We start from the raw sequence: 23737 nt of genomic DNA on the forward strand, positions 1-23737 counted from the left end.
TCATCACAACTTAATTAAATATAATAATACAAGAATGTATATAAAAAAAATAAAAATATTCTAGTATATAAGAAATTGATCACGATTTATATATAATAAGTTAATAACACAATAAGATTATATATAAGGAATGAAATAATTATTGAAGTACTAAATATAACCACCGCTTAAATGTGCATTAATATTAGTTGATAATATATATATATATATATATATATATATATATATATAACGTAATAATTATCATGGTATAATAATATTAAAATATAAAAAAAGTTATTTGTACACTAAAATTAGTCATTAAAATCAGTCACCAATGTATTTGTATATAAATATATGTGTGGTTTAATTTATTTTTAATGTGTATTTATACTCTAAAATATATTTTATACTAATTTTTAATTTTGGTGGTTTATTTTAATGTACACGTAGCATAACCCTAAAATATAATAATATGCAATGAAATAATTATCTCGGCTTAAATAATTATGTAATTTAAACTATAATAATTTTACTAAATGAAATATAATTATGAAACACTAATAATATAAACAAATAATTTTATACTATTTTAATATTTTATAATAATTTTTTTAAAACTAAACTATAAAATAGAAAAACTAATTTTGCATGATTTATTATATAAGAAGCAATTTTTTTTCAAAGATATATTTTTTATTGCATAAAAGAACTTTATACCTGAAGTACATTATGTCAAGACAAAGGAATTTTTCAATCGAGATGTTAAATAAAAATTATCTAATGGATAAATGAGAGAATAAGGGTGGCAAGCGGGGAAGCCCGCCTTTTTTTTTTTTTTTTTTTTTTTTTTTTTTTACTTTTAACTATTAAATAATATATATAAATGCATAAAAAATCTCTTTTATTTTTTACATTTAACTATTATAATTTCTAAAAGTATAAACAAATTATAATTTTTATATTCACAAACATTAAAGTCTTTGTAATTATAAATATCTAATAAACATAATTATAAACCAAATTTTTATCCAAAACATAATTATAAATATTGTTCCCAAAGTAAAATAAACATAATCCAAAACATAATTATAAATATTGTCTCTAAAACACAATAAACATAATCCAAAACACTCAATTTTCATCTTCATTTTCTTGTAAGTTGGGTTGGAAAAAGATGGATTTTGGTAAAAAAAATTGTAAAAATACTCCCTTGCTAAAAAATACTAAGCCCAGCGGAGAAGCCCGTCCCGCCCCGCCAAAGCCCACGGTTTAGGCGGTGTGGGTTAAGCGGGCTTTTGCTATTTGGCGGTCCCAATTTTTCAGCCAACCCGCCTTTTTTGGCAGGTTACGCGGCCCGACCCGGCGGGTTTAGGTCCGTTTGCCATCCTAGGAGAGAAAGCAAACAATTAAGAGAGAAAGAAGTTCCAAAGCGCTAGTTACTGCTGGGAAGGTGGTTTGAGGAAATGATGTCGCTGGTATTCCTCCTCCAACAATATCGCCTGAGACAGAATTTCGCAGGTTCCTGGCGTTGGTCCTCAAAGACTAAAGCGTTCCGCGCCAACCAAATCTGCCATAGAAGGTAGGGGTGTTCAAAACTGATCCGGACCGATCTAAACCGACCAACCGAACCAAAAAACCGAAAACTGAAAAAACCAAAAAAAAACATTTTGCTGTTTTTATTGCGGTTCGGTTCGGTTTTTGATTTTGACAATGAAAACCCTAACCGAACCGAACCGAACCGGTATATTAAAAAAATCATAAAAAACCAAACCCCCCTCCCCCACTCCTCCCCCAGACTTGACTCTTGAATTGTGACCTAACCCCCCCCCCCACCCCCAAATGCAAACCTAGCTCTAGAGGTGGGCAAAAAAATCCATATTTTGGATTTTAAACCACATCCAAACCAAACTATTTAAAAAGAAAAACAGTTTTTAATAAAGAAAACCCAAACTAAATTGGATCCTTTTTATAATTTGGTTTTCAAATCCAAACCATTTAAACAAGTTTAAATCCAGATCCAAATCCATATCCAAATTAAAATCCAAAATAAAAAAAACCCTAATCAGTGAATCCAGTCCACAATCCAGTTTCACACACAACCGTGTCTTTGTCGGTCTTCTCTCTTCGGCTCTTCCCTCTTGGTCTCCGCCGCAGCCGGCACCAGAGCAAGCACCGTGTTGGCTCTTCCCTCTAGTGTTCACCTGCCGGTTGATCATCGTCTGCTTGTCCAAAATCTTACTGCTCAGGTAATAATTTGTCATTCAATTTGGTTATTTGCTTGCGTTCAAGATGCTTCCAAAATTACTCTCAGTTTCATACTTGTTTAGGTCGTTAGTGTTATGAACTGATGCTTCTAAATGATGTAAATGGTGGAGACCCCAAGAGTTTAGGTCAATATTGGGAATATGGTTTTTATTTTGAAACTGAGAATTTCAAATACTCCAAAAATTAGTTTGTGGTTTGGTCAATGATAGTTTCAAATTTTGGTTGATTTTGACTGAAGTTTCAATCTTTTCCCTATTTCTGAATTTTGATTTCTGCCTCCAAAGGAGAAGAAAAGGTGGGTTTCTCTTCCATTTTTTCATTTTGCTTCTTTGAGTTTCTAAATCAATTTTGTTTTAGTAGAATTTAATTTCCCGAATCAAAACTCTTGAGGAGGAAGTGTTCACTGATGATGATAAAGTGTGGGTTGGTCTAATCAATCTTTTATTTATTCATGTCAATTGGATTATCCAGTTATGTATTTTCATAGTTGTTAATGCTCTTGACTGTCTCCCAGGAAGGCATTTCACGATGAGCTCATATGTTTGTTGAGGATATTTCCAATATTGCTTCTGGAAATCCATCATTAGATAGGAGCTCATGTATTTCCAACAATTGTTTCCTTGAGCACATCAATGTATGTTTCAGCTAGAAGCCATAAATAGTTTGCTAAAGGAAGTTATGTATCAATGGCAAATGCCACTTTATATGTACTCATTTCTTGATATGTGCCCCTCCCTGTATTAGGCTTTGTACAGAAGTTTTGTTTCTTTATATTTGTGATTCCACTTCATCTTTGCAAAGTTTTGATTTGAAATTGACTTTAGTATTAATTTTACTTTTAAAAATATTATGGTTTGAAAATTGAATTTCTAAAAACTGGTTTTAAAAGTGGATTTTTTGTTAAAAAATCTGGTTTGGAAATTGGATTTTTAAAAACTAGTTTTAAAACTGGATTTTTGGTTGAAAAAACTGGTTTTAAAACTGGGTTTTCAAAAACTGGTTTTAAAACTGGATTTTTGGTTAAAAAATTTGGTTTTAAAACTGGATTTTCAAAAAAAAAAAAACTGGATTTTAGATTTGGATATAAAAAACCGGATTTAAAATTGGTTTATAGATAAAACCGGATTTAAATTCTAAAACCGGTTTAAAACCGGTTTTTGTTTTCTCAAACCGATTTAAAACCGGTTTCTCTCTTCAATCCAGTTTGGATTTTTAAAAATCCAAACCATGCCCACTCCTACCTAGCTCTAGCTGCTCTCTTCTCTCAGTCTCACACTCTCGCTCTTTGCACTGGAGTCTCGAGTAGGAAGCCCTTCCTCCCATCACTTGGCAGCGCCGCCGAAGACTTCTTCCCAGCGAGCACTGACCCAGCAGCTTTCTTCCCAGCAGCGCCGAAGCCGAAGCCTTCTTCCCAGCGAGCACCGACCCAGCAGCGCCGAACCCTTCTTCCCACCGAGCCACCTAGCACAGCACCGCCTAGCAGTGTTTTCGGCCACCCACAACACAGCACAGCACAGCACCGACTACCAAGCCACCCAACCACCGATTCAAGTGAGACATGGAGCCCGAGCCTCTGAGTCAGGTATGTAATTAAGTAATTTGACTAATTTCTGTTCAATAATCATTGTTCAGTGATTCATTGTTGCTGGCTGTTGTTAACTTGTTATTGTTTTATTTGTTTCTCATTGTTTAGGGAAATTTATTGTTTTATTTGTTTTATTGTTTTACTTGTTATTGATTCACTGATTATTTGATTTCATTGTTGCTAGTTGTTTTCTTGCTGGTTCAGTGTTCATTGTTTTATTTGTTGTTCATTGTTTAGGGAAATTGCTTCTGATTGTTAGTTCATTGATCATTGTTTAATTTATTTGTTGTTATGTTTTTGCTCTTGAATTATTAGACCAAAGAAATTGGATTGATAGATAAAAATGATAGTAAAAAATGATAGTTTGTCCTGTTTGTTATAACCCTTGTAGCTTTGGTTATGATGTATTAGGAAAAAATCTGCATGCACGCTTCCCCTTCCCCTGTATTGGAAGATATCACTGGATCACAACATGCACAAAAATGATATCACTGTATTGTTGCTACGTGCTGTTTACTGGTGGGTGCATTGTTGATTTGATGAATTATTTTATTGTTGGTTTTGTTGCTGGCTTGCTGCCTTGCTGGTTGCTGTTTATTGTTGGTAATTTACTGGTTGCTGTTTATTGCTGGTTGCTGAATTATTTTATTGTTGTTCTGTTTATTGTTGGTAATTTGGTATTACTGGTTATTGAATTATTGTTCAGTGTATTGAGATCAGTGTATTGTTCAGTTTATTGTTGATAATTTGGTATTGCTGGATTGCTGGTTATTGATTTATTTTTCAGTTTATTGCTTGATGCTGGTTATTGATTTATTGTTGAATGTTGATAACTTGGTAATTGGTATTGCTGGATTGTTGCTGGTTTATTGTATTGCTGGATTGCTGCTGGTTTATGGTATTGCTTGATTTATTGTATTTACCCTGTTGTGCTATATATATATATTGGTCTTTTCTGATTGCTGGTTCACTGATCATTGTTTAATTTATTTGTTGTTCTGTTTAAGGAAATTTATTTGCTGGTTCACTGATCATTGTCACCTCTTAATTTGAGCAGATTTGAAGGTTTTTTTTATGACAGTTCCATTGATGGAGTTATCAAGGAGAGCTTTACGGAATAGTTTGTCTTGTTTGTTACACTTGTAGCTTTGGTTATAATGAACTAGGAAAGAATATGCATGAATATGAATATCTTGATAAGAATGGAATAGTTTGTCCTGTTTGTTATATAACACTTGTAGCTTTGGTTATGATGTACTAGGAAAGAATATGCATGAATATGAATATCTTGATAAGAATGGGATGGATTGTCAATTCTTTGAATCAGTGACTGATTCCTTATTTTAAACTCAGTGACTTTGAGATCATGGGGAAAAACTCTAAAGGTGGCTTCAAGACTTTCCTTTTGTTGAAAATTATAGTTGCATTAGTAAAATGATCACAATTCACAAATAGGTAGAAAAGGATGAAGAGGCAATATTTTTAAAAACCGAACAAACCGAATCGAATCAAACGGATTTTAATTGGTTTGGTTTGATTCGGATGGCCTCAATAAAAAAATCGAACCAAACCGAACCGCAGTTTAATTAAACAATTGGATCGGATAACTTTTCTTTCAAAAACCGAATCAAATCGCACCGCGAACACCCCTAATAGAAGGTAAGCCACCTGAGCATTTCTGATTCTGAAATTGGGTTTGGATTTCTCAGCTTTCAGCTTCCATGAATTGACTCCACCAATCCCAAGCTTTTAGGTTAGGGTCGCGGGGAATAGCTGTTCCAAATTTGAAGAACTTTTGTACAAAAGATAATGGCATGCATCGGTGTCTCTGGCGCCGATTGAGGGGACAAATATAAGAAGCAATTATAGATATATAAATATTTAATATATATAATTTCATTTAAATAATATTACAAAATCTAAGTCTTATTCTGTTGTCGTACCAAAAAACACTAGATGAAGATTTTTGGATAATTACTATTGTTATGAAAATCAAATCGAACTGGTCGGTTTAACTTAATTAACTGAGAACTGATCATTAAACTGGTCCGATTAGGCTCGAAAATCATTTAAAAAATTTATCATAAAATCGGTGAATTGGTGGTTAATTGATGAACCGGTAGAACCGGCCAGTTTTTTCAAAAATTTTTGGGTTCGGTAATCCTCTCCAAAACGGTGCCGTTGTGGGCTTTAGAAAGGAAAAAAAGAAAAACGGCAAAAACCCTAAAACTAAAGAAGGAAAGTAACACAGCCACACCCACTCACCCAGCATCAACTATCCTCTCCTCTCTGAAACTACACAGCAATACAGCATCAACTAAACCTAGACCCCAGCCACCCAGCCCTGCAGCCCGCCGCCCGCAGTCACCGCAGTCTCTGCCGCCACTGCAGCCACGAAGCCCCCGCATCAGCCCTCGCAGCTCCCCGCAACCCCCACAGCCTCGCAGCTCCCCGCAACCCCCACAGCCACCGCAGCCCCCACACCCACGCAGCCTCCACCGCCACCGTAGAAGATCCGTCGCCGTCGTAGGAAGCTGTGTCGCCGTGATTGGAAGCTCCCTCGCCGTCGTTTGGAAGCTCGTTGGCCGTCTCCTCTGTTCGAGCTCTCTCTCTCTCTCTCTCTCTGTGTGTGTCGCCGTTGTGTTTCTGCCACTGCCCTTCCTCCTCGCAGCCGGTGAGTACTGTGATAAATTGAGAACATTGAATGCTGTGTAGTTTGTTAAACAGTCACTTTGCTGTTCATAATTTTGTTCATTTTTTTATTCATACTTGTTCATAAGCACTGATAATATTGAATGCTGTGTAGTTTGTGAATTTTGTTCATAAAATTTCTGTTTGCTGTTCATAATTTTGTTCATATTTGTTCATAAACAAATAAACAATGATAATATTAAATGCTGTGTAGTTTGTTAATTTTGTTCATAAAATTTCTGTTTGCTGTTCATAATTTTATTCATAATTTTGTTCATATTTGTTCATAAGCACTGTGATAATTATGTTGCTGAGTTAATTGACTTAATTCTATTCATAAATTTTTTGTTTGCTGAGTTAATTTTGTTTGCTGAGTAGTTTTGTAAGCACTGTGATGAAAGTTTGTAAGCTGAGTTAATTTTTTTTTGGTAAGCACTGTGATATTTAATTAAACCGGTTGAATTCCGATTGAATTCCGGTAGAACCAGTGAACTGTTGAACCATTGACTTTACCGGTTTATTGACCAGTTTGGTTCTCGCAACCTTGGTAATTACTCTTGGTTGTTATCCAGTACCCAGACCCAAGTCCCAACCTTAGGCTGCTGCACTGCTGTGACTTCATCTTCTCCCCTTTTCCTTTGCCAACTTCGCTGCTCCGTTCAACTCCTGCGCCGCCGCCGTCCTGCATTGCTACTCCACGTCTCTGCTCTTCTCTTCGCCGGCGTCTCTCACCTCTCCGGCCATTTCTCCCCTGTCCCTGGTAAGATCTACTGCTCTCTCCTTTTCTGCTTGGATTTTGGCATTTTACTTTATTAATTTGATTTCATGCTACTTAATAATCAGTTTCTGATAATGTAATTTTTCATATTTAAAAATTCTATTTTTTCCCCATGAATTTGATTTTGATTTTTTGATGTTGGTGGCTGTTGTTTTTGTTAATGAATGCGGTTCTAATTTTGTTGGCTATTCTGTTTACAGATATATGATTGTATTTCCAATTTTTCACCATATCTCCCTTTCTGCCATGCTGCGTTCATGCCATTCCTCCTGTGCAATACAAGAAACTCCCATGGCTGTGTAGTGTGTGGTTTATCATTAATTAGAAGAGGCCCTGTTTTGCTTTTTTTTGTTGTTTATCATTAATTAGTGATCTTTTAAGTTATGTGCGTTTAGTTAAGAACTTTGATGGGATGAACTTGAATGTGAAATTTTAGGAATGAAATAGACAAAATATTACTTGGGAATGTGAAATTTTGAATTTTATTGTTATTGAATCATTGAATTTAGATATCTAGAAATTAATATTGATATGTTTTAAAGAGTTTTATTTTATATTTAATTAAATTGGTTTGATGACAGTTCACATGGTTAGACCATTGAACCTTTGAACTAGTCACTTAACCAGTTCACTGACCGATTTGGTTCTTGCAACCTTGGGCAGAACCATATTGATATGCTGTGTGTGTAAATTGCTAGGCAACAAAGTAGCAATGACTTCTTGTTACTTCAGCCCTCTGCATACTACTTGTCATCTCACTTCTACAGGCTTATCTACAAAGTTCAAGATTCCGAAGCTTCACATGGTAAATTTCTTGGGCTAATACTTTATTGTCATCCTTATTTTTAATTTCTCCCTTTAAAATTACTTTAATCACCCAGTATAGCATGTGTTCACACATTAATTGTCAACATCTAGTTTCAGGTAGCATATTTATCTTTTGATTGATGTTTGAAGTTACACCACTTGAACCATATTCACCTTTGATTGAAAAGATGTTTCAGATTATCCACATGAACATGCTTAAACTATTAATCATTTTCTACAAAAATAGAAGGTTAAGAAACCACCATTTTGTGTTCCCCCAAAAGATTCATTTTTTGACAAAATAGTCTCTGGAAAAAAAATTGCCCTTTTGACCCTCCAAAGATGATCTTAATTTTAGAAAATGTACTATTTTTTCCTAACCAATTCATGCATTTGATCCAATTTTTGTAAAAACATTTGCATAATTATTTAAAAGGTATATATAGAAAAATTGAGGTAAAATACTAAAATTCGATTTTTGTACCCTTTTTAAATTTCATTTTAAATGTTTTGCCATTCACATAATAGAAATCGTAAAATTAAATCAACTTAATGTAAAATCACTAAATTTGGAGAATCGAAATATATCATTTTTCTTTCAGAGTAAACTTGAAAAACTCTGTCGGAATTTGATCTTTAGAGCCATTTTAGAGCATGTCTCTTCATATTTGGTGCATTTTGTTCGATAGAGATGATCGTTGAGGAGCCAAGATGTCATTTCCTTCTTTCTGGGTCCATTTTGGAAAGAACTGAAGTTTTTGGGGACCAAAATGGTAGTTTAGTCTCTCCGTTTTATTTTTTGAATAAGTGGTTGACACTTGACATTCAAAATGAATGAAGCAAACTTGCAAGCTACACAAGAAAAGCCTTTAAATACAAAGACTAAAGAAACAAGTGAAAGTAATTAAATTACCAAGCACCCACCAATTTATAATAAAAATGAAGTCAGTTTTATCTAGTTTGTGTCTTATTATATAACCTTCATTAATAAAACCCAATAGAAAACCTAATAATGGAAAAATAGTACACTTCCTATATAATTTTAACGGTAGATAAACCAAAAAACCATATATTTTTCCTATCCTTGTAAACTTTGGTAAGATTTCTTAAGAAGCCTGCGGAATCGCCTAGAGATTCTCAAAAATGCAAATCTCAAACAAGAAACATGACCAACAGAATCACCCAAGGCCTAACATCATCTTATCCAAAGTCTTGCCAAGTAGGACTTATTGCATACTTTCTGTTGGTATTGTTTGGTTTCCAGTCATGGAATTCATGTAAATATGACTTTTTTCTGTGGCTTTGTAAAATTGTTGGCTGCTTGTCGTCTGTCGACTATGTTTCTTCAAATCTCTATATTTTCTTGTGTGAAATGGGATAGGTTGATGATAACTTGTAGACACTATTGGGTAATATCATTCTTTAGGCTAGAAAACTATGAATTGTTAGTGAAGGTTTACGAATATTGTATACTTGGGCAAGCTAAATAGGTATTGGCAATTGCCAAATACTTCTTTTGTATTAATGAAATTGATTTCATGTCATTCCTGATTCCACATGAAGAGCTTCTTCAGTAAGGCAACTTCCTTACCAATTTGTGCTGATATATTCCCTTTCAATTGTATTTAAGCAGAAAAAGAGGTGTCAAGTCTCTTCAAGATCTTCGAAAGTGACTGCATTTTATGGCTTGAGGACCCCTCCTTATGAACATGTAAGTGAATCACTTAGTTACTGGATTTCATGTTTCTATATGAAGATAAATAGGATTTTGGTGCAACATTTACCAAAAAACTAAAAACTAGAATTTCGCCACATATTATACAATAATGAAAATCTCATAATTTACATGAAAAAGAATTAAAAATCCCGAAAATCTTTGTGGCTCTTAGAAATTGGAAGCTTTTAAAACATTTTTCTTCATTTCAAATTACAAATTTGATTTTTGAACTTGTATTTTTTCCAAGTTTTGTTTATTTGTCTTATACTTTTGCACTGCTTCATGCTCATCTAGGATGCACTAGAGCCGTATATGAGTAAGAGGACAATTGACATGCATTGGGGAGAACATCATCATAATTTTATAGAAGGTTTGAACAAACAGCTGGAGAAGGATGATATACTATATGGTTACACCTTGGATGAACTAGTCAAAGTGACTTACAACAATGGCAATCCCTTATCTGAATTCAACAATGCTGCTGAGGTACTGATTAAATTGGTGTCATTTACTCCAAAAAAATTCCCTTAACTTATATTTATCCATAAAAAGGAAAGAAATTTAAGGAAATTAAAAAGATCTAATACGAAGTAGCTATGATAATATACTACATATACAAATGGGAGTATCCCTGAGTAATTTACTAGCACTTTCAGAAACACCGATAGTTTCAGTTTGGAGCTACATAGGTCATAAAGGGACTTCATTCTTCATTCTTCAATACTTGGTCATAAAGGGACTTCATTCTTCATTCTTCTAATTCGCGTTTAGGTGAAATCTTTCTTCTAGAGTGTCACTTTGCAAGCTCGGTAGTGTTCTCTATATTTGGAAATAGGAAATAAATTATAGATAATCAAGTTAGCTTTAAAATGGACCCTTAAACCAAGTCAAATGTATCTGTAGTTGGAGATATTTATAACTGATCATTTGTCAGATTGGTTGGTTATAGCGTGATTTCCTACTCTTACCTTGCTACTATTTTGTCTCCCTAACATAATTCAAAATTGATCTTGTGGTGAACTGAAAGAATGAAGGAATTGTTCTCATCTTCTCATAGTGTCAAAGATCATTTAAATTCGATAAATATGGAATGAGTTATGACTATATTTTGTAGAGTTGTTATTGCCGGTTAAGAATTTACTTAAGTTTGTGTTGTCATACTTTCAAATTTTAAATTAGGTAACTTAGTTTTCATGTGCATCATCTAGGTTTTTGCCATAAATTTAATTAATTAATAATGAATTAATTATTGAATAATTAAACTTATAAATAATCTTATGAAATTTGAATTTCTTTTGCATCTTAAACTTGTGGTTATTAATGATCATTAAACTTTTATAATAACTTTTAATTTTAAATATCTACTTTTATTTATTAAAATTTTATGTTTATTGTGATATTTCTTATTTTTCCTTAAGTTTATCAATAGACTACCTTATGACTTCTAATTTGTTTATTATCATACCAAACATTACAAAATGGGATAATTAACATGGTTCAAAAATTTAGGATGTTACATTAATGGTTTTGGTGGGGGGCATTATTCGATGTCTGAGTCGTTTTCTCAAATCTGTGTCTAGTCCATATTTAAGTTTTTTTATAGATATTTTGGAATATACATATCGTACTTCAAATATTAAATATTTTGTCTTGATCTATATATGATTTTAAAGATTTTCATTCAGTCTTTGTAAATTACACCAGATAATCGACGGACTAATACAACAAAGACAACCTTACATTGAAAAAGAGGGACGAAATGATACCGGAAAAAAGAAACTAACAACTTAGGGGGGAGTGAGGGACCAAAAACATATTTAAGCCAAAATATGCAAACCAAGCAGACACTTAATAATCATTCTTGTTCTTGTTCTTGAACCATTTTCTTTTTGTGGCAACAAATAAGTTGTCAGTCCTATCTGTATGATTAAGCTAATTTTGTTTGTTCATATGATTGATAATAATGAAGAAGCTGCAATTGTGACTGTAAATACTTTTTTTATTTAAACAGAAAAACACACATCATAGCAGTGTCAGGTAATTAATTGTGCCCCTTTCCCGCGCAGGTTTGGAATCATAACTTCTTCTGGGAGTGTATGCGACCAGATGGGGGTGATATGCCCGAGCTAGGTCTTCTTCAACAGATTGAAAAAGATTTCGGATCATTTACAAACTTTAGAGACAAGTTTGTAGAAGCTTCCCTCACACTATTCGGTTCTGGCTGGGTTTGGCTAGTTTGTAAGTCTACTTAATGCTTAAAAAATAATGTGTTGGTTGCACAGAATTCATAAATGATCTTAATATGTTTATATAACCATTGGAGTTCCCCTATAATACATGGGTGGCTATGGAAGGACACAGGTTTTTTAGAAGATTTCAGTTGACAGTAAATAAAGAGAAAAAAAGGATTAGTTTAGCTAGGATCAGTGATATTTTGGAGAGTTGGGGGTCTCTTTGATCATGCTAATCAAGATCCTTAGTCAATAAAAAAAAATAAAAAAAGAAAGAATAAAAAGGAAATATTTCTGATTCCAGTCTAACATTATCAAAGTAAATCAATTTTTTCAAAAAGTAAGATGTTCAAATTGTTTTACTGGTGTGGTTCTTAAACCCTCATTGCCATTATGTAGAATACTTTTGTTTATTATTCTTGATGCAGAGCTAAACTTTCCTTATTCCCAGTTCAAATATGGAACAATTGTTTGGATGATCTGTGTTTGATAGAACTATGTTCAAGTATATTATCCTAAACTATCGAATATTTATAATTTTAGGATTAAGGAATAATCAAAGGAGAAAGATTCACCAAATATTTATTATATGTATTGCTAGGTCAAATAATGTAGTCCTATTGATGTGAGCCCATGTATGCAAACTAAAAGAATAATGCCCTGATAATATGCATTAGGTATATGATAAAACAGAAATCTGAATTTAGAAATCCTAAATTTTATTTTATCAATTAGATGATTAATTGACTTCACATTACACTATAGATATTTTTTTCAATACCCTCTTCCATAAACGTAATGTCATTAGGATTCCATTATCATCCTCCATGCTTAAAATTGTCAAGGTTGTTTGTGAATATGCGTTGATTTAATCTTTTATTAGTTGTCTTTTTCCTATTCTGTTGATACAATTATTTTCCATATATTTTTTCTAATAATGTCAATGATTATTGCTAATATTCACATTTGATTGTTTTAGTGAGGCGAGAAGAAAGACGACTAGCCATAGTGAAAACTGCAAATGCCATTTGTCCAATTGTGTGGGATCACATAGTAAGCTAATTTCCACATTCCTCCAAATTGGTTGATTTATTATTGTCATTCGAACTGATAATATTTTATGATGCAGCCAATTATCAACTTGGATTTGTGGGAGGTATAATCTCTCTTTCTCTCTATCACAACAAAACTTGTGGTCATGAGGATGTACATACAATTACATCGCAGGAACCTTTATGTTTATCATTACTAACTGAAAATACTTTCTTCCCTTTTGTACAGCATGCTTATTATCTGGATTATAAGGTATGTTCATCATGGATTATCACTTAGTTTCCAGGAGAATATTAACTGAACAATTCTGATGCGATTTTTTGGACAGAATGACAGGGTAAGGTATGTGAATGTATTTCTTGACCACCTTGTATCTTGGGATGCTGCATCAATGCACTTGACACGGGCAGAGGCTTTTGTGAATTTAGGGGAGCCTAAAATCCCTGTTGCATGAACTGCTGAAATGGTATATGTGATCCTCACTACAAGGGATTCACCGTGTTCATGATCATGATCGCCCCGTGTGTTTTTTTGCAGTTGTCGATTTTTGCAATTTTAAGTCTACGATTAATGACAACTTGACATATCGGGGTGTATGCGACTTAGAACAGTATAAAAGGGTTTAGGCTACCATTCTATTTGTATGCATGTAATATCTTCTACATATATATATATATATATATATATATATATATAAGAGTAAATACTTAACCTGGTTGCTGGCCATCTTATTTCTTAAATTGCTGCACGATCATAAATTTGTTCATCCACCCCATAACTTTCTCAGTCTTCGGAATATGTTGAAATTAAGGAGATTGGAGAGGTAGTTTGTCTAATTTGTGTCTATAATATGAATTATGAAGAGTTAATTTTGTATATTAACGAAAAATCTGAGTAGTTGAAATTAGTAATAATTAACATGTGTTTTAATGTTTCCATAGATATTTATTGTAACTTTAAAAGTAAGGTTTTATTTAATTCTTTGTTAAAAATACGGTTACATGTTTTGTCTGGTAGAAATGTTCTAAATTTTGTTTGGTAAACGATAATGTAAAATATTCATAAATTGATAAAAAAAATGGCCACAGCACGAGTATTATTGGCTGAACCAATACTACCTAATGTATCATGCGGGCTCTGATGTCATGGCTTTGGTTCAATTTGCCACTTGAAAATAATATAATTCACACAATCATTAAGAATTAGGATATAACATATATGAGGAGTGCTATGGAGCCAGCAGAATTTGTAATGTGTAGCCATCAATTAGCCATCATCAATATTTTTAATGGTGTGAGATGACATCTAATGGTTAAGTGCTGGTCAAATTTCAATAGAAGTGCTGACCTTCTAGACTTTTCCAACATATATAGTACAAAAACAAAGCAATACCTAGAGCATTCCTCTCCACACTACACTCATGACTATTGCTTTACTTGGAATTGTCATTGGAAACTTGCAAAATTTTGTCTAAAATGAGCTTGCAACAATTTGGGGGGTTGAATCACATACCGTAAAGCTATCTAGTAACCTCAGTTCAATCCATGCAGTGCTTCAAGATGCTGAAGAGAAACAAATTACAGAGCGTGCTGTGAAGCTTTGGCTGCAGAAGCTTTCAAATGCAGCATATGTATTTGATGATATCTTAGATGAATGTTCAATAAAATCCAACCGTCTAGTGCTTAAGGCACATGTTATGTACTTTGCCCGTTTTGTTCATAAAATTCATGTTTGTTGTTCATAATTTTATTCATAATTTTGTTTATATTTGTTCATAAACACTGTGATAATTCTGTTGATGAGTAGTTTTGTCAACACTGTGATAAAAGCTTGTAAACTGAGTTAATTTTTTTTTGGTAAGTGCTGTGATATTTAATTAAATCGGTTAAATTTCGATTGAACTCTAGTTGAACCAGTAAATTGTTGAATCAGTGACTTTACCGGTTTATTGACCGGTTTGGTTCTCAACCTTTGTAATTACTCTTGGTTGTTATCTAGTACCCAGACCCAAGTCTCAACCTTAGGTTGCTGCACTGCTGTGACTTCATCTTCTCCCCTTTTCCTTTGCCAACTTCGCTGCTCCGTTCAACTTCTGCGCCGCCGCTGTCCTGCATTGCTACTCCACGTCTCTGCTCTTCTCTTCGCCGGCATCTCTCACCTCTCTGGCCATTTCTCCCCTGTCCCTGGTAAGATTCACTGCTGTCTCCTTTTCTGGTTGGATTTTGGCATTTTACTTTATTAATTTGATTTCATGATAATTAATAATTAGTTTCTGATAAAGTAATTTTTCATATTTTAAAATCCTATTTTTTCCCCATGAATTTGATTTTGATTTTTTGATGTTGGTGGCTGTTGTTTTTGTTAATAAATGCGGTTCTAATTTTGTTGGCTATTCTGTTTACAGATATATGATTGTATTTCCAATTTTTCACCATATCTCCCTTTCTGCCATGTTGTGTTCATGCCATTCCTCCTGTGCAATACAAGAAACTCCCATGACTGTGTAGTGTGTGGTTTATCATTAATTAGAAGAGGCTCTATTTTGCTTTTTTTGTTGTTTATCATTAATTAGTGACCTTTTAAGTTATGTGGGTTTAGTTAAGAACTTTGATGGGATGAACTTGAATGTGAAATTTTAGGAATGAAATAGACAAAATATTACTTGGGAATGTGTAATTTTGAATTATATTGTTATTGAATCATTGAATTTAGATATCTAGCAATTAATATTGATATATTTTAAAGAGTTTTATTTTATATTTAATTAAATTGGTTCGATGACAGTTCACATGGTTGGACCATTGAACCTTTGAACCAGTCACTTGACCAGTTTACTGACCGATTTAGTTCTTGCAACCTTGGGCAGAACCATATTGATATGCTGTGTGTGTAAATTGCTAGGCAACAAAGTAGTAATGACTTCTTGTTACTTCAACCCTCTGCATGCTACTTGTCATCTCACTTCTACAGGCTTATCTACAAAGTTCAAGATTCCGAAGCTTCACATGGTAAATTTCTTGGGCTAATACTTTATTGTCATCCTTATTATTAATTTCTCCCTTTAAAATTACTTTAATCACCCAGTATAGCATGTGTTCACACATTAATTGTCAACATCTAGTTTCAGGTAGCATATTTATCGTTTGATCGATGTTTGAAGTTACACCACATGAACCATAATCACCTTTGATTGAAAAGGTGTTTCAGATTATCCACATGAACATGCTTAAACTATTAATCATTTTCTACAAAAATAGAAGGTTAAGAAACTACCATTTTGTGTTCCCCCAAAAGATTCATTTTTTGACAAAATAGTCTCTGGAAAAAAAAAATGCCCTTTTGACCCTCCAAAGATGATCTTAATTTTACAAAATGTACTATTTTTTCCTAACCAATTCATGCATTTGATCCAATTTTTGTAAAAATATTTGCATAATTATTTAAAAAGTATATATAGAAAAATTGAGGTAACATACTAAAATTTCATTTTTGTACCCTTTTTAAATTTCATTTTAAATGTTTTGCCATTCACATAATAGAAATCGTATAATTAAATCAATTTAACGTAAAATAACCAAATTTGGAGAATCGAAATATATCATTTTTCTTTCTAAGTAAACTTGAAAAACTCTGTCGGAATTTGATCTTTAGAGCCTTTTTAGAGCATGTCTCTTCATATTTGGTGCATTTTGTTCGATAGAGATGATCCTTGAGGGGCCAAGATGTCATTTCCTTCTTTCTGGGTCCATTTTGGAAAGAACTGAAACTTTTGGGGACCAAAATGGCAGTTTAGTCTCTCCGTTTTATTTTTTGAATAAGTGGTTGACACTTGACATTCAAAATGAATGAAGCAAACTTACAAGCTACCCAAGAAAAGCCTTTAAATACAAAGACTAAAGAAACAAGTGAAAGTAATTAAATTACCAAGCACCCACCAATTTATAATAAAATGAAGTCAGTTTTATCTAGTTTGTATCTTATTATATAACCTTCATTAATAAAACCCAGTATAAAACCTAATAATGGAAAAATAGCACACTTCCTACATAATTTTAACGGTAGATAAACCAAAAAACCATATATTTTTCCTATCCTTGTAAACTTTGGTAAGATTTCTTCTTAAGCCTGCGGAATCGCCTAGAGATTCTCAAAAATGCAAATCTCAAACAATAAACATGATCAACAGAATCACCCAAGGCCTAAATTCATCTTATCCGAAGTCTTGCCAAGTAGGACTTACTGCATACTTTCTGTTGATATTGTTTGGTTTCCAGTCATGGAATTCATGTAAATATAACTTTTTTGTGTGGCTTTGTATTATTGTTGGCTGCTTGTTGACTATGTATTTTCAAATCTCTATATTTTCTTGTGTGAAATGGGATAGGTTGATGATAACTTGTAGACACTATTGGGTAATATCATTCCTTAGTATAGAAAACTATAAATTGTTAGTGAAGGCTTACGAATATTGTATACTTGGGCAAGCTAAATAGGTATTGGCAATTGCCAAATACTTCTTTTGTATTAATGAAATTGATTTCATGTCATTTCTGATTCCACATGAAGAGCCTCTTTAGTAAGGCAACTTCCTTACCGATTTGTGCTGATATCTTCCCTTTTAATTGTATTTAAGCAGAAAAAGAGGTGTCAAGTCTCTTCAAGATCTTCGAAAGTAACTGCATTTTATGGCTTGAGGACCCCTCCTTATGAACATGTAAGTGAATCACTTAGTTACTGGATTTCATGTTTCTATATGAAGATAAATAGGATTTTGGTGCAACATTTACCAAAAAACTAAAAACTAGAATTTCGCCACATGTTATACAATAATGAAGATCTCATAATTACACGAAAAAGAATTAAAAATCCCAGAAACCTTTGTGGCTCTTAGAAATTGGAAGCTTTTAAAACATTTTTCTTCATTTCAAATTACAAATTTGAGTCTTGAACTTGTATTTTTTCTAAGTTTTGTTTGTTTGTCTTATACTTTTGCACTGCTTCATGCTCTTATAGGATGCAGTAAAGCCGTATATGAGTAAGAAGACAATTGACATGCATTGGGGAGAACATCATCATACTTTTATAGAATGTTTGAACAAACAGCTGGAGAAGGATGATATACTATACGGTTACACCTTGGATGAACTAGTCAAAGTGACGTACAACAATGGCAATCCCTTACCTGAATTCAAAAATGCTGCTGAGGTACTGATTAAATTGGTGTCATTTACTCCAAAAAATTTCCTTAACTTATATTTATCCATAAAAGGAAAGAAATTTAAGAAAATTAAAAAGATCTAATACGAAGTAGCTTTGATAATATACTACATATACAAATGGGAGCATCCCTAAGTAATTTACTAGCACTTTCAGAAACACCGACAGTTTCAGTTTGGAGCTACATAGGTCATAAAGGGACTTCATTCTTCATTCTTCAATACTGGGATGATGTATATATCTCCACAAAGAGTAAATACTTAACCTGGTTGCTGACCATCTTATTTCTTAAATTGCTGCACGATCATGAATTTGTTCATCCACCCCGTAACTTTCTCTCTCTTCGGAATATGTTGAAATTAAGGAGATTGGAGAGGTAGTTTGTCTAATTTGTGTCTATAATATGAATTATGAAGAGTTAATTTTGTATATTAACGAAAAATCTGAGTAGTTGAAATTAGTAATAATTAACATGTGTTTTAATGTTTCCATAGATATTTATTGTAACCTTAAAAGTAAGGTTTTATTTAATTCTTTGTTAAAAATACGGTTACATGTTTTGTCTGGTAGAAATGTTCTAAATTTTGTTTGGTAAACGATAATGTAAAATATTCTTAAATTGATAAAAAAAAATGACCACAGCACGAGTATTATTGGCTGAACCAACACTACCTAATGTATCATGCGGGCTCTGATGTCATGGCTTTGGTTCAACTTGCCACTTGAAAATAATATAATTCACACAATCATTAAGAATTAGCATATAACATATATAGCACAAAAACAAAGAAATACCTCTTGAGCATTCCTCCCCACACTACACTCATGGCTACTGCTTTACTTGGAATTGTCATTGGAAACTTGCAGAATTTTGTCCAGAATGAGCTTGCAACAATTTGGGGGGTTGAATCACATACCGTAAAGCTATCTAGTAACCTCAGTTTAATCCATGCAGTGCTCCAAGATGTTGAAAAGAAACAAATTACAGAGCGTGCTGTGAAGCTTTGGCTGCAGAAGCTTTTAGATGCAGCATATGTGTTTGATGATATCTTAGATGAATGTTCAATAAAATCCAACCGTCTAGTGCTTAAGGCACATGTTATGTACTTTGCCCGTTTTCATCCCAGGATCATTCTGTTTCATCGTGACATTGGTAGGAGGATGAAAGAGATTACCAAAAGATTCCATGAGATTGATGAAGAGAGGAGGAAGTTTGAGTTGCATGCAGGTGTTGCAGAGAGGCAACAAGAAGATGATCAATGGCGCCAGACGTGTTCTGTTCGAACTGAGCAACACATGTATGGAAGAGATCAAGACAGAGATGAGATTTTGAAGTTTCTTTTAAGCCATTCTGGCAACACTGACGAGCTCTCCGTCTATCCCATTGTTGGTATTGGAGGACTTGGAAAAACAACTCTTGCTCAATGGATCTTCAATGATGATTGTGTAATCAAACACTTTGACCTCAGAATTTGGGTTTGTATTTCCAGTGATTTTAATATAATGAAAATTTTGCAGTCCATTGTAGAATTCATCACCTTACAAAACCCCAACCTCTCTACTTTAGAATCAATGCAAAAGAAAGTTCAAGAGATGCTACTCCGCAAGAGGTATTTACTTGTTCTAGACAACGTGTGGAATGAGGATCAAGAAGAATGGAAGAAGTTGAAATGCATGTTACAATGTGGAAGCGGAGTAAAAGGTTCTGTAATTTTGGTAACTACTCGAAATGAAAGTGTTGCATCCATCATGGGAACATGCTCTATTCATCGCCTCTTACCTTTATCCGAGAATGACAACTGGTCATTGTTCAAACACCATGCATTTGGCAATAACAAAGAAAGTGCAGAGCTTGAAAAGATAGGAAAGGAGATTGTGAAAAAATGTGTAGGTTTCCCCTCTTGCATCCAAAGTACTTGGAAGCCTTCTACGCAACATAAGTGAGAAACAACAATGGCTTGATATAAAGGAAAGTAAGATTTGGAATATATCCGGAGGTGATGCGATCATGCGTGCTCTGAGAATAAGCTACTTTAATTTGAAGTTGTCGCTAAGGCAGTGCTTTTCTTTTTGTGCCATTTACCCTGAAGACTTCCGAATCTTGAAAGAAGAGCTAATTCATCTCTGGATGGCAAATGGGCTTATTAAGTCGGAAATTTGGAGGTTGAGCATGTTGGCAACGATGTGTGGGATGAATTGTGTCAGAGATCATTTTTTGAAGAAGTGAAGGATGATTTATTTGGAAATGTTACATTCAAGATTCATGATTTATTCCATGAACTTGCTCAATCTATTGTAGGGGAAGAGTGTAAGGTTTCTAAGTCTGCAAACTTGAGTAATCTGTCAAGTAGACTCCACCATATAAGTTCGGTAGGCTTGGATGGAGAATCCAAATTCAACATGGGTGCCTTCAAGAAAGTTGAATCCCTAAGGACTTTTATTGAGTTTGATTCGCTTGTTTTGTTTAATTCACATGGCTTGCCACCATTCAATTCTCTCCGAGCATTAAGCATGAGCTCTATGCAACTCTCTGCACTCAAAAGCTTAACACACTTGAGGTACTTAAATATTTGCAACAGTTTGATCATAACATTGCCCAAGTGTATTTCTATGCTGCGAAAATTGCAAGTTCTAAAACTGTATTCTTGCTTTTATCTTCGTTCCTTACTTGAATACTTTACATGCCTACAAGATCTTAGACATCTCTCCATTCAAAGGTGTCCGTCATTAGTATCAATGCCCTCGAAAATCGGTACACTGAAATGTCTCAAGACATTGAGTACTTTCATTGTGGATTCAAAAGCTGGTCTAGCATGGCCGAGTTACGCGATCTTAATCTTGGAGGCAAGCTACATATCAAAGGACTTGAGAATGTCCTCAGTGAAAGTGATGCTAGAGCTGCTAATTTGATTAGTAAGAAGAACCTGAATTGTTTATACTTGTCCTGGGGCGATAATAAATTAATAATGCAGATTCAGAAAAGGTGCTTAATGGCCTTGAGCCTCATTCAAATCTCAAAAGTTTTAGGATGAAGGGATATGGAGGAACACAATTGGCCCCTTGGTTGAGAAATACCTCACTTCTCTCGAGCTTAGTCAGTGTTACACTTCACCACTGCAAAAGTTGTGAGCAACTTCCCCCACTTGCTAAGTTACCTCATTTAACTTATCTTTCTATATGTGGAATGGAAGGTGTGAAACACATCGATGATGACTCGTATGAAGGCTTTGAGGAGAAGGCTTTCAAGTCCTTAAAGAAACTAATGCTACATGGGTTGCCAAACTTGATCTCTATGTTGAAAGATGAAGGAGCAGAGATGCTGCCTAATCTTCTAGAAGTTAGTATTTCATCTGTTCCCAAATTTAAATTGCCATGCCTTCCATCTGTCAAGAATCTTGAAATTCAAGACATGGCTTCCTTCCTAGTAGAAATTGTGCATAATTTGGATCATGTTGAGACACTATGTGTTGAATACTTCCCTAAACTCAAGGCATTACCGGATGCATTGCGCAGCCTCAGCTTGTTACAAACTTTAGAAATCGGATATTGCGATGAGCTCGAGTCTTTCTCATAAAATGTTCTGCAAGGTCTGAGCTCACTTCGAGCTTTGAGCATTCACCGTTGCAAGAAGTTGAAGTCTTTATCTGAAGGTGTGAGACACCTAACTTATCTCCAGTGCCTTGACATCTCATACTGTCCAGAGCTGGTGGATGTACAAAGCAGCATGAATGTGCTAACTACCCTCCACCACGTTACAATCTTCGGCGGGGACCATAATCGAGTTCTTCCAAAAGGCTTGCAGGGTATCCCTTCCCTACAAACTTTGAGTCTATACAATGTAGATTCATTGCCAGAATAGTTAGGAGACATGACTTCTCTTCAAGAATTACGCATCAGTTACTGCCCTGAGTTGAAATCATTGCCAAGTAGCTTTGGACAATTAACAAACTTGCACAAGTTATTAATTGAGAAAAGTCCAATGTTGGAGAAGCGATGCAAAAGGATAACAGGGGAAGATTGGCAACATATAGCTCACATCTCAGAACTCAAATTGGTTTCAGGACACAAAAGGACATTTTGCGGTAAGTTGATCAATATTTTCTTTGTAATTTTCCTTAGCTTTGGGTTAAAATAAGATGAAAATTTTCGTGAACGAGTTCGATAAGTAAATTTGCACTCTACTTTTAATTACTTCTTAATGTTTCCAAACTCCATACTATACACGTAACATTCTTTTGTTGGTCCTGCATACAGAGAAAATCAGGTTTAATTGGAATTCAAGGAAGATTTTATTTCATAATTTGATGAACGGTGATCAGTACCTTTATTTGGATGATGAATTTGACATGATAGCTGATGATCCAAAATTCAATTAAGTTTGCCAAACAAGGAAATATTCTGGTTAGTATTGAGAAGCATGTCTGTCTATTTGTTTATTTTTTTACATTCTGGTATTGAAGTTTTTTATTGTTAGGGAAAAAAAAGGAGAGAAATGGTTAAAAAGAAAAGGAATGATCTTAAGGATCCTCAAATAAAATTGAAAAGGATGACACAAAAATGCACAAAATTTTACATTCTCCACCATTTCAATTACAGCATAATGTGTATATCTTATGACAATGAACATGCCAATATGTGCAGGTCCTCAGAATTTAAATGAAACATGATGTCCTGCATCCTCTGAAAATGTCTTAATAAACCCACATGCTTCCAAAGGCTTCTTCAAGTGCCCTCTTCCTGCTTATTTCCATACTCCATCCTGCAGCCCTTGCACCTCTTTCGGCTCGTAGTCGCATTGTTTCTTCATCATCTGCATATCCCAACATGTCACCACCACCAAGCGGTAAAGGTTGTGGAGCCATGCCAGTGGGTCTTGGCTATCCTGCAAATGTAGGTGCATACTATCCCTGAGGAGCTGCACCAAATCCTGCTTGCAAATTTTGGTTTGCACCAAACTCTGTCATCCCATTAATGCAAAATCTTATGCACTTCACTTCCACTTCCACTCTCCAAATGCTAGAGCTTGTTAAGAAATGATTATTTTATTTTATTTTCACTTCATATTTCTCGACAATTGTTAAGACATAACTACAAATCAAGTGTTTCCTCACTTGATGGATTTGCTATTGGCATTTCTCAACAACCATATTCATTTCCGTTTTTTTATTAAAAAGAAAAGAAAAGAAAACTGATGGGGATTTCTTTATTTGTTTGGGATACAATGATTATTTTACTGTTTGTCAAATATCAAAAAGCCACCCAATTCTAACACAAGGGGAAATGGTCCAACGTCCTACGCGTGACAAGAAGGTGGGCAAAATGGGAGTTAGTACAAGCAATGTAGGTGGTAATGCGCTATATGCAAAAGATACTGCCATGACAGTGCCAGGTACGAGGTTCTCGATCCTTCA

General features: G+C 34.1%; 2 protein-coding genes across 17 annotated transcripts; both read left to right on the forward strand.

Annotated features, from left to right (window-relative positions):
* The first annotated feature begins 6055 nt into the window (after positions 1-6055).
* On the forward strand, positions 6056-13849 carry LOC112786676 (superoxide dismutase [Fe] 3, chloroplastic). 8 transcript variants are annotated; one of them, XM_025830044.2, is made up of 10 exons: positions 6056-6506; positions 7096-7283; positions 7965-8106; positions 9742-9819; positions 10120-10311; positions 11892-12063; positions 13036-13109; positions 13186-13212; positions 13338-13361; positions 13438-13849. In XM_025830044.2, the coding sequence occupies exons 3-10, from the start codon at positions 8014-8016 to the stop codon at positions 13561-13563; spliced, it is 786 nt and encodes a 261-aa protein (XP_025685829.1). In that variant the 5' UTR covers positions 6056-6506; positions 7096-7283; positions 7965-8013; the 3' UTR covers positions 13564-13849. The 8 variants fall into 8 exon arrangements, with proteins under 8 accessions (XP_025685829.1, XP_072086675.1, XP_025685830.1 ...); XM_072230574.1 differs by having other exon boundaries at positions 6064-6506; positions 7502-8106; XM_025830045.2 differs by having other exon boundaries at positions 6064-6506; positions 8000-8106.
* A 508-nt stretch (positions 13850-14357) lies between these two features.
* Positions 14358-23532, forward strand: LOC112786678 (putative disease resistance protein RGA3). Of its 9 annotated transcripts, none has more exons than XM_072230572.1 (8): positions 14358-15295; positions 16011-16117; positions 17746-17823; positions 18123-18314; positions 19194-19802; positions 19894-22408; positions 22581-22727; positions 22968-23532. In XM_072230572.1, the coding sequence occupies exons 2-6, from the start codon at positions 16025-16027 to the stop codon at positions 19951-19953; spliced, it is 1032 nt and encodes a 343-aa protein (XP_072086673.1). In that variant the 5' UTR covers positions 14358-15295; positions 16011-16024; the 3' UTR covers positions 19954-22408; positions 22581-22727; positions 22968-23532. The 9 variants fall into 9 exon arrangements, with proteins under 9 accessions (XP_072086673.1, XP_072086668.1, XP_072086669.1 ...); XM_072230568.1 differs by having other exon boundaries at positions 14504-15295; positions 15976-16117; positions 19194-20884; positions 21019-22408; XM_072230571.1 differs by having other exon boundaries at positions 14504-15295; positions 15976-16117.
* Positions 23533-23737: the final 205 nt, after the last annotated feature.

This window comes from Arachis hypogaea, chromosome 20 (assembly GCF_003086295.3).
Source record: "Arachis hypogaea cultivar Tifrunner chromosome 20, arahy.Tifrunner.gnm2.J5K5, whole genome shotgun sequence".
Lineage (NCBI taxonomy): Eukaryota > Viridiplantae > Streptophyta > Magnoliopsida > Fabales > Fabaceae > Arachis > Arachis hypogaea.

Coding starts and splice junctions, on each gene's coding strand:
- LOC112786676 (XM_025830041.2), top strand. CDS start 8,014: ATGACTTCTTGTTACTTCAGCCCTCTGCATACTACTTGTCATCTCACT. Junction 13,110..13,185: donor CAATTGTGTGGGATCACATA/GTAAGCTAATTT, acceptor TTTATGATGCAG/CCAATTATCAACTTGGATTT. Junction 13,362..13,437: donor CTTATTATCTGGATTATAAG/GTATGTTCATCA, acceptor TTTTTTGGACAG/AATGACAGGGTAAGGTATGT.
- LOC112786678 (XM_072230564.1), top strand. CDS start 16,025: ATGACTTCTTGTTACTTCAACCCTCTGCATGCTACTTGTCATCTCACT. Junction 17,824..18,122: donor GGACCCCTCCTTATGAACAT/GTAAGTGAATCA, acceptor ATGCTCTTATAG/GATGCAGTAAAGCCGTATAT. Junction 18,315..19,193: donor AATTCAAAAATGCTGCTGAG/GTACTGATTAAA, acceptor GGAAACTTGCAG/AATTTTGTCCAGAATGAGCT.